The 16,306-nt window shown below is 39.5% G+C and overlaps 1 protein-coding gene across 3 annotated transcripts in view; it reads right to left on the reverse strand.

Moving 5' to 3' along the window:
* Positions 1-16,306, reverse strand: part of LOC115174515 (MAM domain-containing glycosylphosphatidylinositol anchor protein 2-like) — a 344,881-nt gene that overhangs the window by 17,660 nt on the left and 310,915 nt on the right. Inside the window, exon 15 of one of the 3 annotated variants that reach the window (XM_029733127.1) lies at positions 7,203-7,958. The exons of the other annotated variants lie outside the window; for them this stretch is intronic. Coding sequence (XP_029588987.1) covers positions 7,891-7,958 — 68 coding nt within the window. The 3' untranslated portion in view covers positions 7,203-7,890. Of the gene's footprint in view, positions 1-7,202; positions 7,959-16,306 lie in introns of those variants that run through there. 3 annotated transcript variants of the gene reach the window in all.

The raw sequence follows: 16,306 nt of genomic DNA on the forward strand, positions 1-16,306 counted from the left end.
AGCATGTATACTGCAAACAGACCAAACTCATCTGGTCTCCTCTTATCTTTGGTTGACGCAAAAAAACAAACATGGCGGCGTGCACAAACTATCCATCGTCGGATTACTAAGGATTTCTAGAAAGTGTTTTACGCAATTATTTAGAGCAATTATTTAGATCAAGTATTTAGATCAGTGATGTGATGAGTCAGAAATAGTAATAAATATATAAATATGACTGCTTCTATTATGCCAATCTTTCCTCTGTTAGCACTAGGACAAATGCAACCTAAATGTTCCGGTTTGGATGAGAATTGTGTTATGCTGTCGCTACTTCTGTGAATGTCTGAAAATTGCATCCAAAATAAACTGCTCACATTCAGGACATAACTTTGTAAGGACCGTGTTTGTGCAAAATGTTTCTGTGAAAGAAACAGTGTGGCCAGCTCAAATGCTGACTGTTGTGTCAATCGAAACTGGACATTGTAAATAAGCGTTCTAATCAAACTGGTTTGAGCGTACACTGCAGGGACCACTGTAGGAATATCACACACGTTTGTTGGTACGTGTGAAAATATTCATGTTTGTTTTAAAAACAACAATTAGAACAGACTTTATGCTGCCCTAGGGGCAGAAATTTTATTTGGGGTCAAGATCACTTGGTGCCCTAAGAGCAGACTTCAAGTACACAAGGTAATACAAAAAGCCATGGACTTATCTAAATTATATCCTATGGTTATCTTTACCCAGACTAACATGAATACCCCTGGAGCAGCATTTAAACAGTGCATCTCTTACCACTTATTTTTGCTTCTTTTTTTCATGTACTGGCATATTTGAGATCTACCTTAATTTTACAACTCAACATTAGTAAGAGCTCCTTACCCAGCTAGTTCAGTTTAGCATTTTAACAGTCCATTCCAATTTTTAAGTTTATGTAACTTATTCAACTAAGTATTTGTAATAAGCGGGAGCTGAGTTACTGGTATTGTAATGATGTGCGCTGAGAGTCAGGAAGTAAGTTCAGGGAGTGAGTGTTTAAATAAAACGCAACATAATACAAAACAAGAAACACAAACAACGCACAGACATGACACTGGAACAGAAACAATGACGCCTGGGGAAGGAACCAAAGGGAGTGACATATATAGGGAAGGTTATCAGGGAGGTGATGGAGTCCAGGTGAGTCTGACGACACGCAGGTGCGCGTAACGATGGTGACAGGTGTGCGCCATAACGCGCAGCCTGGTGACCTAGAGGCCGGAGAGGGAGAGGGTGTCCTTTGCTGATGCGCAGGAACCTGTCGCCGGCTTAGGAGGCTGGAACCTGACAGACCGGCTGAGGCATGAGAGCCTGACGAGCCAGTGGAGGCAGGGGAGCCTGGCGATCTGGCTGAGCCTGAAGCTGCTCCCGGACCAGACTTCATTCCCACTGACACACAAAAAAAACACTCCCTAATGCTTCCCTTAGGTGACGCGTTAATATGTAACGATGTGCGCTGAGAGTCAGGAAGTAAGTTCAGGGAGTGAGTGTTTTAATAAATAAACGCAACGTAATACAAACCATAAACAACGCACAGACATGACACTGGAACAGAAACAATAACGCCTGAGGAAGGAACCAAAGGGAGTGACATATATAGGGAAGGTTATCAGGGAGGTGATGGAGTCCAGGTGAGTCTGATGACGTGCAGGTGCGCGTAACGATGCTGACAGTTGTGCGCTATAATGAGCAGCCTGGTGACGTAGAGGCCAGAGAGCGAGCACATGTGACAGGTATATTTGAAACCTAACTAGTTAGCTAGTTCTATTCTATGACTCAACATTAGTAAGAGTTAGCTATCTGCTAACCAACTAGCTCTGTTTAGCTTAGCTTCTTACAATGCCGTTGCCCCTGGGGCAGCATATGTCATCCCCATTTTTTAAAGTTCATATGGCTTATTCAACTTAACATTTCAATAAAGCAAATTACTTACTTGTATGTTCGACACCTAGCTCGCTAGCTCTATGTATTAATTTAACATTAGTAGCTAAGAGGTTTCTAAATGCTTAGCTAGCAAGCTTGCGCTGATTAGCTTAGCATGTTGCTGCTAGCTTGCTACATTTTACTATTTGCTTCAAGTCAGACCAGTTGTATCTTAGCGATATTGTCACGTTTGTCTGACTACTGTAACACAATAATGATTTCAAAACGTTTTATTTAACAAGATTCTCAGTTCAAAACATGTTTTCAAAAGTTGTGCATCTGGCAAACTTTGCCCACTGAACTTTTAGAAAACAATCACATTTGTTCTGCCCTAAACCAATTAAAATTGACTACACTTTATGTAACCCTGCATGTGGGTAGGTCCCATTCACCAAGCTAATGTACAGTAAGCATGTCTGTTCATTGGTGAACTAAAGCCACACATGATATCTCTCTGTCTATGTTCAGTCAAGTCAACCATTTTCAACACCCTTTCCCTAATTACTGCACACCCGACAGCAGGTCGGACCCTGACCACATAAAAGACAACCTTGTATCCAGCCAACACAGTCGCTCCCTACAAGCGTATTTTGGCATCGCTGTCTGTGTATTTGGAGTCTGTAGCATAGTATTATCTTGGCCCAGTGGGACAGAAAACAGAGGGTGGGTGTGTCGATCTAAAGCAGGGGTGTCAAACGTCCGGCCCACGGGCCGGATCAGGCCCGCAAAGGGATTTAATCCGGCCCGCGAGATGATTTTGTAAAGTATAAAAATGAGCTGCAATTTTTCAATAAAAGAAACTGCTGTTCCAATTGCGTCCACTGGATGGCGCAATAGCAATTGTGTTAAGCAAGCAAACCGTTTATACCGGAGCAGAGCAAGTAGGTCAAGCAAGTGCAGCCAGTCCGGATGAGCTACTTTGTTTTGCCCGCGATATTTATTACGGCTTCTACTTTTAACATGATGTGCTTTGGCACCCTCATTGCCCCAATATGTCTCTGTCAAAAAAGACAAAAGTGGACGCAGAGTGCAGAGTGTTCCAAGAAAAATGGTCATCCTCCTATTTATTGACGGAATTGAATGGGAAAGCTGTATGTTTGGTGTGTTCACAGCATGTTGCAGTGCTGAAAGAGTATAACCTTCGTCGCCACTATGTGAGTCTTCATGCCGACAAATATGACAACTTTCAAGGACAGCGGAGAAGAGAGAAGGTGAATGAACTGTTGGCGGGTCTGAAGAAACAGCAGTCTGTGTTTACTCACAGCCGAGACATCAGTGACGCTGCAGTGAAAGCTAGCTACCTCATTGCTAATGAAATCGCAGAGCCTTCAAAACCATTTAGTGAGGGTGAATTTGTAAAAACATGCATGATGAAGGCAGCGGAGATTGTGTGCCCTGAAAAGTGCCAGGCTTTTGCAAATAGCAGCCTGACAAGAAACACAGTTGCAGACAGGATTTCCGATCTTTCAGTGGATTTGGACAGCCAGTTGAAGCAAAAAGTAAAGTCATTTATTGGGTTTTCAGTTGCAATTGATGAAAGCACGGACATTACAGATGTTGCACAACTGGCCATTTTCATCCGCGGAGTTGATGACACATTGACCGTCACCGAGGAGTTCGTGGAGTTGGTGCCGATGACAGATACAACGACAGCAGCTGATATTTTCACCGCACTCGTCGGCGCGCTGGACAGGGTCGGAGTGGAGTGGTCCCGCGCTGTCAGCCTGGCTACAGATGGTGCGCCCTCAATGATCGGGAAAAAGCAGGCGTTGTGACAAAGTTCAGAGAGAAAGTGCAATCTGCAAATGGAGGATGTGATTTTTGGACTTTTCACTGTATTTTGCACCAGGAGGCTTTGTGTTGCAAGTCATTAAAGATGGATAACGTCATGAAGGTGGTCATCCAAACTGTTAATTTCATCCGATCCAGAAGCCTGAATCACCGTCAGTTTGACAGCCTTCTCAGAGAGAAAGACCACATCTATGGCCTGCCACACTGAGGTAAGATGGTTAAGAGGTGCTGTGCTTAGGCGTTTCTTTGATTTACGAGAAGAAATTAAACAGTTCATGGAAGAAAAGGGCAAACCAGTGTTAGAATTTCATTCCGCAGAATGGATGCAGGACCTTGCATTTATGGTGGATGTTACAGAGCACCTGAATAACTTGAACAAACAGCTGCAAGGGCGCAACAAAGTCGTCACGCAGTATTATGACAGCATACATTCTTTCAAGTTGAAGCTGTCATTGTGGGAGACGCAACTCGCCGGTGGTGATGCAGCTCACTTCCCCTGTCTGAAAAATGTGTACGCGACCCAACATGTGGCAGACATGAAGCGGTTCAAAGATAAAATAACGGCACTGTTACGGGAGTTTGAGCAACGCTTTCAGATTTTTGGTGAACTGGAGAAAGACTTCAACGTTTTTTGCTCGCCATTCACCGTGAATCCCTCTGATCTGCCCGTCAGCATCCAACTTGAAATAATAGACTTGCAGTGTGACTTGGATATGAAGGGCAAATTTGCCGCAGCTGGCTTGGACACATTTTATCAGAATCTCTTGCCAGGTTACCCCAACTTGACAGCCCTCGCTGCAAAACTGTTGTGCATGTTTGGAACCACATATGTTTGTGAGCAAGTTCTCTCTGTAATGAGCATAAATTAAACAAAGCTGCGCTCAAGGCTCACGCACAAGCACTTGAATCACATCCTGAAGTTGGCTGCCACTCAGGATGTGACGCCTGATATTGATGCGCTGGTGAAAGCTAAAAGATGCCAGGTATCAGGAGTCAAATAAACTATGCAACCCCACTTAAAGTGCTGCATGAGACACCCTGATATAGTTCTGTGATCTGTGATATACTTCTGTGAATCACTGAGGCATTGTGTGTTTGTGTGTTCTTTTTCTTTAGAATTTTCAAATAAACTTAAGGTGTTTTATGATTAATAGTGATGTTGTGCTTGAACTATTGTGGACACACTGTCCTCAGGCTCCAGCTTTATGTTTTATGTTGATCGTATTAAAACAAAGAAAACAATCTGAAGTTGTTGTTTTTAAGTTATATATACCATGATTTTACCGGTCCGGCCCACTTGGGAATAGATTTTCCTCCATGTGGCCCCTGAGCTAAAATGAGTTTGACACCCCTGATCTAAAGGCTTTGGTTCGGCTGGTGCCTAGCCAAATGAGTGTGCTCGCATACTATTTGTCCATCTTGAGACGTCATAGCCATTCTTTGTCATTCAACGATATAATCAGAATAGTTTTTGCAGAAGAGATCTTAGTTGCGCAATTTCACATCTAACTTAGATGTTTGGTGCAGTATCAAGTGGAACATTTTGAAATTAGTCTCTATCGTTGAATGGCAACAAACACTTCATTGAAGAATCTGCCTTGCCTCGAGAAAAAATGCTGTGTGCGCGAACAGACAAAAAAAACCTTGCCAAAGACGAAAAGGACCATAATATATGCACAAACTGTTTCAGTCTGTTTAGGATATCCCTGAAAAACAGAAATGGGTTACCTCTGGTTCATTCAGCCATTCCTATGGGGGAAATAAATGGGGAAATGTCTGAGGTTAACACAGGCTTAGGAGATCTTATACATTTTGTTCTATGAGATAATATCAGTCAGTTAACATTACCTGTGTGTATTATGAAGCCTTTGTGTTTGTTTTGATTACATAAATGCTTACAAATTATCCAAAAGTGACATTGGTTGATGAAGACTATCTCATAGAACAAAACATATAAGATCTCCTAAGCCTGTGTTTACCACAGACCTTATATTTGGCGTTTATCCAAAAACCCTCCATAAACCCTATTCATTTCCCCAAAGGCTTTGACCAACGAGCCATGGCAGAGTTAGTGCCTACAAAAAGACGCCATTACTATTGCTCTCTATTGTGGACTAAAAAGAACGCCCAAGAATGTAGGAATGAAGGAAGTGGCGAACAGGAGGGGAGAGTTGTGTTTGCTATAGCCTACCGGGGAGAGAAAGGGAGCATCTCAATTGCATACTCCTCTCTCCTCACCTCCTTCTCAAAACCAATTGGATGAGAAAGCCAGAGGTCCCTCCCCTCTGACCTTCTCCAATGGGTTTCGAGAAGGAGAGAAGACACGAGGAGTATAGTTGAGATTTTCCAAAAGACATCGGGGCCATGTCCGAATACCCATACTTGTGAAAGCTTTATAGTATGTGACATTTTGAAGATCGAGTATACTAAAAATGACAAGATGTCATACTCATTTCAGTTTTGACAAAAGCTGATTAATTAGATATGAGGATGCAACGAATAGCGGGTAACAACGCAATTTCACATGACACATTCTCTGTATGCAAAAATAGAACGTTTTACAGTATAAGGTGGTGGACCGAATCAATCCCCTTCGAGGAAGGAATATTAGGTGGTGGGCCGAATCAATCCCCTTCAAGGGAGGAGCTGATTTTTTTGTATATGATAGTAAAACATTCTTATGATGACTATAAAAATGTTGGCACATTCAATTCTTGCACATTATCATAAAAAGTATATTTCAACACCGTCTGCTCAAATTAAAACTCGAGCTGCTTTCTGTATTTGTGTGATGAGCTCCCAAAGACTAAAATAAGATAAATATCTGTTTTTGAGTGCGCTTGAAATATGCAGCGTGCAATACAAATTGTATTGATTGTATGAAGAGGTAACTCTGTTGACCATTTAGCCAATTTATTGAATGATAGCCAATATTACAGTTTGACTATCCTAGCCAGCTACTGTAAATGTACATTTGCCTGCTGAATTACATTTTTGAATCATGCTTTGGAATGATTATATGACTAATTTAAAGTAACTAGTTGCAGGCTTAAAGAAACATTATATCAAATACTTTCCATAGAATATGCATACTAGACAACACAGCATATCCTTGTTTTGTAAACCAGATGAGTTCTCAAATGTCAGTAGCTGCCCAATAGCATGGTGGGTATGCATAACGTTGGATGCATTGGAATATAAGGTATGGAGAAAGAGTCTGCAGGATTATAGAAAAAGCAGTTGGGAAATAAATGTTTAAGTTTCAAATACTAAATGTTCAGTGAATATATTTAAGAGGTTGAAATGATTAGCCTAACTTTCCTACTAACCTTCTAAAATTTGACGGTGCCAAATTCTTGCCAATCCATTATTCTACTATGAACTATGACTGAGTGTGAGGCATGTTTTCCATAATATACGTTTCATGCATACTGTACATTTGAACAAAGAACACCATCACATTTAGTGTTTCACCATTTATTGAGTACGGCGACAAATATCAAAGGTGTCTCAGGCAGAATTTGAAGTATCTAAATATAGTGTAACCTACTAATCTATGTATATAGAGAAAGAGGTGCCGTGGGGGGCACAATCTTACAAAGCTGCAGTCCAGAAATGAGCGCTTTACCATCTATGCCAAAAGCCTGAGCCTCTAATGGAGACAGTAGAACTGTCATCAACACATGCTTCTGTATTCCCCCCCTCTAGGAGCATTTGTGTGCCCAGGCCCCGTAGGTGTATCGGAAGGATCCCACCCTGGTCACCAATGTAGCCAATGGATGTAGAGAGAAAGAAGTACTTTAGCGGAATGCATAGTCCAGAGATGAGAACTCTACCATCTATGACAAAAGCCTGGGCTCCTGATGGGGACAATAGAATTCTCATCACCGCATGTTACAATAGTAAAACATAATCTGTTTCTCACCTCCTCAGACTGATTCTACATTGAATTTAGTCTTTGAGATGCTCTTCCAAGCATGTGTATCTGTAGTTAGTGCTCTTCAACTCTAAAATGCACTAGACTGTGTAGACTGTATAAGACAAACCCCACAATGAAAAGACCACAGGCAAATGCATATGTGGTCTCGATGTCTAATAGTGATGTTAGGGCTAGTTCAAATTGCAGTACGATGGTTCTCCTCACAGGTGAGGGAATTAGTTGAGCACATGCTTGGTGAATATCACTTGGTTGATCTCTCGGAGCAGGACACTGGAGAGGAGAGCTGAATAGATTATGGGAGACAAAAGTGAGAGTGGATTGTAGTTTATGAGCTAGAATTGAACATCTCGACAGAATAAAAATGTACAGCCACTAGGATACGGACAGAGGCAGGCTGCTCTGCATCCTACGCCAACTTAGGTACAGATTGTACACCAGATAATGTGATATAACCAAAGATTTTTGGTATCCATTACTGGATGTTACAGGTTTGACTATACAAAATCCAGCCATAGATTCTTCAACTAACCTGGTATTGGCAATACTGTCTTCGGTCTCGATTCTGGAAAACAGTATATCTTATACATGTTCATGTCCAGTTGCAGGTGGTTCTACAAACACCAGAGAAAACTCAGAAAGATAATAAAATATAGTAAATCCTGTATAAGATCACTTTTTTCCAGAATCGAGAACGAAGAGAGAGAGTATTGCCAATACCAGGTTTGTTAAATAATCTATGGTGGCGTTTTGTATAGGCAAAACTGTAACGTCCAGTAATGGATACCAACAATCTTTGGTTATATCACATTATATGGTGTACAATATGTAGCTAACTCCAACTAGGCCTATTGACAGGGGTAATGTGGCATTTATTTGTCAGTATGAATGAAATTAGTGAGTCCTGCTTTGATGACTGCATTAGCTTTACAATACGTGTCCTATAGCAACAGGTCTACTTGTTGAAGCTAGCTAGCTAGCTACATTGATAAGGTTGCTGCATTGTAAGTAAAGATAGGAGTTATTTTACAGCTTGCATCAACGGGATCATATTTCTATAACGAAATAGATTACAAATATATATATATAAAAAACTTTATCCATAGCAGTTTGTCGCAGGGAGATCTCTCTCAAGCTGTCACCAGTTGTGTTTAGTACCTTAGATACTGAGAGTTGGCAGACGTGATCAGCAGAGATGGTAACTGGATAGTGTCTTGTTTTATGAATATTACAGATAGTACACACGTTTTGATTGGTTTGCTGTTTAGTACTTGGCAGCGTTTGCCTGTCCAGCTACTGTAGCGAACATGAAAAAAAATGCAAGAAATTACATTCCCAACAAACAGAATTGTGTTCAGAATAAATAAATATACACAATATGTAAAAACCAGCTCCTCCCTCAGCAGAGACTGATCATCTCGAAAACTAAAGCAGATACGATGCTTCCGCCCACCAACTACACTGTATATGTGAATTACATCAAATCTAGTATGCTTTAAATGCCAGGATGTTATACTCATTTTGGCTTTTTATCTAATAGAATTCGCTGCACACTTTTCGGGAATTTCATAGCCACACAATGCATTGGAAGAGTTGGGCTGCGAGTTTTCATAGATAGATCTCTTCAAGTAAACAACAACATAACTTGGAAGATGGCGAACAGCGAAGATTCTGCGGTGGTGTTCAAATGGAGGTCGTTTTTGTTCTCCTTAAAATGACCATGACTATTTTATCATGACGTTACATCTTTGAAAACAGATCTGCATCCTGTAATGCATTTAGCTAGCTAACGTTACATGCTTTAGTAGGACTAGAAGTTATAACTGTTCAAACAGTAACTTCATATTTGACATTAGCCTAGTTAACTAGCTAGCAACCTGTTTTAAATACCAGGACTTGTGTTCAAACTGTTGCATGGTCTGATGACAATACCAGGCATTTAATTCAGTGGCGAAAACGGGAGGAGAAATGCCGCAAAAAAAGGTTTTGAATAAGTCATGTGGCCATACCGCCACTAGCCTACATTCCTATTTTCTACAGCGGTGCTGGTCCCAACACACTTTTGTTCTAGTTCTCCTGATTTGTCATGTTGGTTTATCTGTGTTGAGCCGATTGTAATGTTCATGCTATGCAATTTAGGTTTCTAGGAAGATGGATTCTTTTAAATATGCTATTCGACCAAAAACAGATCTGGCTAATTAATCTATGGGCCAAATAATGATGATCCACACTATATATAATAATCTATTGAGCTCACAAGCAACGGAATAATCTATTATGGTGGGAGATTATAATACAGTTTTAAGTACCTCAATGGATCATAAAGGAAATCACTCTACAAACTATCACCCGCAAGCACTTAAGGAGATCAGAAAGATCACGGATACATTAGAACTAGTGGATATATGGAGGAGGCTTAATCAAGCTAGCTGTCTTGATTACTTCCTGGTCTCATTCTTGCTGGCATCTTAAGTTTAAAAAAAAAGTATTAATAGGAGACCGAATGCGATCGGACCACCATCTAATTGGCCTCCATATAACTCTTACAGAGTTTCCACATGGATGGGGACCATTTTGTTCTTAACTAAGACAAAATAATTAATTATTTGCTTATTTTTGTACAACATAGGTACAGCAGATCCCCTTATTGTATGGGACACTTTCAAATGCACTGTACTTTTAGCGGCCATTCAATACAATACTCACCATTAAAACAAAAGCAGTTTAGGTCAAAAGAGATTAGACTAACAAAGAAAATAAAGGAAGTAACAGCGCAGGTAGATGGTAATAGGAACTGTACTATATAGGCACAAAATGGGTTAGAGGTAAAACAAAAAGAATTGGAGGTACTTATTCAAGAACGATCAAGTGTAATGCATTACAAAAATAAAGTGAATTGGATGGAAAATGGTGAAAAATTAGACAAAATTATTTACAGAAACTCGTTACAAATGGAGTTATCCATGACTCACCAAATTATATTTTGAAAGAGGACGCTAAATATTTTAAGCATATGTTTTATTTTCTCCTCCATTTCCACTGAATGATGTTAACTGTAAGGATGTCTTTCCTAATAATATTAATAATAATAATAATAATAATGTAAAATTAACACATTTACAGAAAGACCTGTGTGAAGGCCAACTTACAGAAGAGGAACTTTTTGAGGCAATAAAATCTTTTCAGTCTAGAAAAACACCAGGGCTTGACGGTATACCAGTAGAGGTATATCAGACCTTTTTTGATGTACTCAAAGATCCATTATCAGCATGTTTTAATTACTCTTATACAAGTGGTAGACTTTCAGGTTTTCAACAAGAAGTTCTGATTTCATTACTACTACTAAAACTAAAGATCCAGATATATGATATATTGAAGATAATATATGACAATTACTTGAAACAATTGAACATTATGAAACATCGAAGATACAAGGCTTGGACTTCATAGCAGATTTTGGAAGGCGTTTGATAAAGTATGACTAGAATTTATATATAAATGCCTGGATTACTTTAATTTTGGTGAATCTCTTATACAATGGGTTAAAGTTATTTACAGCGATCCCAGATGTAAAATAGTAAATAATGGTTACTTCTCAGAAAGTATTGAGCTTTTAAGAGGAGTAAAACAAGGCTGTCCGTTGTCTCCATATCTATTTATTATGGCCATTGAAATGCTAGCTATTAAAATTAGATTCAATGAGAACATCAAGGGGTTAGAAATGCAGGGGATTAAAAAAAGTGTCTATGTATACTGATGACTAGTTTTTTCTTAAGTCTGGATCCCTGCTGTCTCATTGAAGATCTTGATCACTTTTCTAGCCTTTCTGGATTAAAATCTAATTATGAAAATGCACCATATTACTTATTGGATCGTTAAAAAATAAAGTGTTTACACTACCTTGTAGTTTACCAATAAAATGGGCGGATGGTGAAGTAGACATACTTGGTATTCACATCTCAAAAAATATAAATTAACTTACCACATTTAATTTCAATAGAAAGTTAGCAAAAATAGATAAGATTCTGCAAACATGGAGAGGTAAATACTTGTCTATTTATGGAAAAATCACATGGATTAACTCTTTGGTCCGATCACAGTTTACTTATTAATGGCACTGCCTACTCCAGATATCTTATTTTTTAAATCATATGAGCAAAATATATTTCATTTTATTTGGAATGCTAAGCCAGACAAAATTAACCTTGCCTATTTATATAATGAATATGAGTTTGGGGGGCTGAAATTGTGAAATATTAAAGCTTTATACCTCTCACTAAAAGCTTCACTCATACATAAGTTATACTTAAACCCAAAATGGACCTCCGGAAAAGATTGAACAAATTTTACAACAAATGTTATGGTTAAACTCAAATATACTGATTAATAAAAAAACATTCTTTATGGGAAAAAATTGTATTATATTTATTAATGATATTATGAATAGATACAGAGGAGTTATGTCACATATGCAGTTATTCCCATATATTTTTGATATCTGCTCAATCCAAATGTACAACCAACTGATTACAGCACTACCACAAAAATGGAGGAGGTAAGTGGAAAAGGGAGAAGGTAGGGAACTTGTTTGCCTGCCATATATTAAAGATACAAATTGACTGAAAGCAACTGGCATAAATAGAAAAATATACCAGTTTCATCTGAGGACAAAAATGTTGACAGCTGCACCATACAGGTTGCAAAATAAATGGGAGGAGATTCCATGGCATATGGTTCTGAACTTGTCCAAAAAAACTACACTTGATTCAACACTTAGAGTTTCCATTTACATTATTATATACAATTCTTGCCATCAACAGAATGCTATATATATGGGGCATACAACAATATTGGCTCTGTAGATTTTGCTGCGAAGAAACAGAATCAATAGATAATTTATTTTGGTATTGCCCCTATGTAGCTTGTTTTTGGACACAGGTTCAGGAATGGTAAAAAAAAATCACAACAATGCACTTAAAATTAACCTTACAAATAGCAGTGTTGGGTGATTTGGAAAGCCATAGTCAGTCAATAAATAATATAATAATACTCATAAGAAAGGGTTATCTTTAGCTCACAATCTGTGGATAATATACGATTAGAAAGGTTAAACATTTTTGTAAAACATCACAGCACAATTGAAAAATATATGGCACATGGAAACCAAACAAGGGTAGTCTATGGTGATAGGTGGGATGGGCTGAGAGTGGCTGAGGGTTGGGATTAAAGAGCTTATATTTGGTAATATATTATTGTTATGTGCTTTATATAAAAGTACCATGTATGTAAAATGTATGTATATGTAGCAAAAAAGCTGTAACAAAAAACTAAGACATTTGTCTTAAACTAAGAAGTGGGGTAGTGGAGGAGTTAATTAAAAATAAAATATAAAAAAAAGTTTCTACTTGAATGGTTACAGCCTGCATGGGTCTAGCTAGTTTCATTGCCCATAACCTGTTATGGTGAAAGTAGTGGTAAGCTGCACTCATTACTGATTCACCTTGGCACTTCCATTTTGAAAAAGTATGTGGCAGTCTAGCTATCTACAACTCTACTTTGCTCATGTTTTGGTTAATGTCTTTTCAGGATCTAAGTGAAGGAGCGTGAGCTGGAGGGGCAGCTGTCACCTGCATGTTTGAAAAAGAAGTGGGAGAACCATAAGCAAAAGTACACGGTACGCTACTGTATGCTATCTTGACATTTATTGCTGTACTGTACTTGGCTAATAAAGTTCCCCTTTTCCCTGAGAGCAACAACACTTTCCCATCAATTTCTTATGCCTCATTGGCACGTTCATGTAAGTGTGAAGATATACACACAACAGTATGAAAAATGTATGCACTCCCTACTGTAAATCTCTCTGGATTAGAGCGTCAGTTAAAATGACAAAAATGTAAAAATATATATGTTAGAAAGGTGCAACTATTCCAGAGAAATGTACTACAATTGGTATTTTACAGGACTTTACATGTAGTGTGTTTGATGCTGAAAGCTATCCTTTTCCAAAATGTTCAGGAGTTGAAAGCTACCCCCCCCACCGGAGTCAGCATAGAGGGAGCGGAGGCCACAGCCGCATCCTGGAGGTGGTATACGGTGATGGAAGAGGCTCTGTGGGGCTGTCACTGCATCACCCCACCGGTCATCATCTACTCATCCTCCCTAAGTGCAGCTGTGGGCTCTTCTCCCTTCCAGAAGGGTCCAGATGTGGATGCTGGAGAAGGAGCGTGAGAAGGTGACTGCCAGGGAGGCACGCCTTGTGGCCGTTTTAGAGAAAACCAGTCAGTATCTGGTGTGACTGCCTCATGCAGAGCAACACATCTCCTTCGCATAGAGTTGATCAGGCTGTTGATTGTGACCTGTGGAATGTTGTCCCACTCCCCTTCGATGGCTGTGCAAAGTTGCTGGATATTGGCGGGAACTAGAACACGCTGTTGCACACATCAATCCAGAGCATCCAAACATTCTCAATTGGTGAGTATGCATGCCATGGAAGAACTGGGACATTTTCAGCTTCCAGGAATTGTGTACAGATCCTTGCGACATGGGGCCATGCAAAATTGTCATTCTAAAACATGAGGTGATAGTAGTGGATGAATGGCACGACAATGGGCCTCAGGATGTCGTCATGGTATCTTTGTGCATTCAAACTGCCATCGATAAAATGCAGTTGTGTTCGTAGCTTATGCCTGCCCATACCGTAACCCCACCACAACCATGGGGTACTCTGTTCATAATGTAGACATCAGCAAACATTTGGCCCACACAACGCCATACATGTGGTCTGCTGTTGTGAGGCTGGTTGAACGTACTAACAAATTCTCTTAAATGATGTTGGAGGCCCCTTATGGTAGAAAAAGAACATTAAATTCTCTGGCAACAGCTCTGGTGGACATTCCTTCAATTGCATACTCCCTGAAAACTTCAGACATCTGCGTCATTGTGTTGCATGACAAAACTGCATATTTTAGAACGGACTTTTATTGTCCCCAGCACTGGGTGCACCTGTGTAATGATCATGCTGTTTAAACAGCTTCTGGATATGGCATACCTGTCAGGGGATGGATTATCTTGGCAAATGAGAAATGCTCACTAACAAATAAGCTTTTTTTAAAGTATTGAAACGTGTTGCATTTATATTTTTGTTCAGTGTAGCTATTATTTATTCATTTTGTACTGTTTTTGGTTAAGTCCTTTTTTTAAACCCAAAGTGGATTTCTGTTCTCATTGAAAAGTGTTTGTTGTTTGTAATACTAATAAAAAATGGATATCGGTACATCTACTGTTGGTGTGTTTTACTTTAAAAATTTCAACATGAAAAAATGCACTCGCACACCTGAGCCATCTTTTTGCAGGTGCATGATCACAATTAGAAAAAAGAAACCTGCACACCACTCTTGCTAGTATCTTTTTTTTTTATTGAAGCTTATGTGTCGGCCTCTTGGCTTTCGTCAGAGATTTTTGTTATACAAAACTAAATAAACCATACTTGGTAAAATAACTATAATGGATTTAATTACTATAGTGCTTTTCATAACAATCTCAAAGTGATTCAAAAGCAAAAAAGCAATACATCGTCATGAGTAGCCTAGCTATAGTTGGCTAGGTCAACCAGTAGAGGTCGGCACTCTGCAGCCCAGCAATAATGAGGAAAGATCCCTTTGTGGCTGGGTCCGCAGATTATACTGGGCTTGTGGCTGTCTAAAACCCCCGCTGTTTAAATCTGTCCTGGAACCTGCCATGTCTGGAAGGGTGTGGAGTACCAGCGTTAGCCTACATTGCTGCCATGGCATCCAAAGCCAAAGGTGGGAGTCATGGAGAGGACGGTGTTTCTCTATCATAGGGGAAGGATCTTTTAAATGAACAAAAAGGGTTCTACAAGCAGTTGTTACAACAACAGGAAAATGGCTTCAAGAGATTTGTCCAAATTCTGATGAACTCCACTAACAAAAGAATGGACGATCTGAGCAGAGAGGTCCAGGACCTTAAGAACAGTGTACAGTTTACCCAGGGAGAGGTGTATGTCCTGAAATAAACTTGCAGCAAGAGGACAACTAAATGTAAGTCCTCTCAAGACGACATCAGCACTCTCATTGAATCATTACTACCAATGACTGAGAAAACAAACTATCTAGGGACAATCCAGGAGGAATAACATTGCTGTGGATAGCATAGCAGTCTTCACATGAGAACTGGGCCGAGTCTGAGGTGAAAGTAAGAAAAATGATCACTGAAAAGCTGGAGATAAATCATACAAAGATTGAGGTAGAGCGCAAGCAACAGGTCTGGAAAACATGAAACCAGACTAGGTGACAGACCCAGGCCGATAGTGGTTAAGGACAAGATGGCTGTTCTGGAGAGAGCCAAGAATTTGAGAGGAACCTACATCTTCCTCAACGAGGACTTCTCTGAAGCTGTGCACCAGAGGTGGGAAGAATTTATCCCAGCTATGAAAGCTGCCAGAGAGCATTGGAACATTGCACCTTTATAACAAAACCGTTTGATATTCCAATCATTTCAATAACTATTTCACTAGTGAAATGGAAAAACTCAGACATGAAGGATAACATTGAACAGTGAACCATCACATTTTTGTATAAATATCTAATAATGAAAGAGAAGGATTTATGTTTTGAA

This window comes from Salmo trutta, chromosome 35 (assembly GCF_901001165.1).
Source record: "Salmo trutta chromosome 35, fSalTru1.1, whole genome shotgun sequence".
Lineage (NCBI taxonomy): Eukaryota > Metazoa > Chordata > Actinopteri > Salmoniformes > Salmonidae > Salmo > Salmo trutta.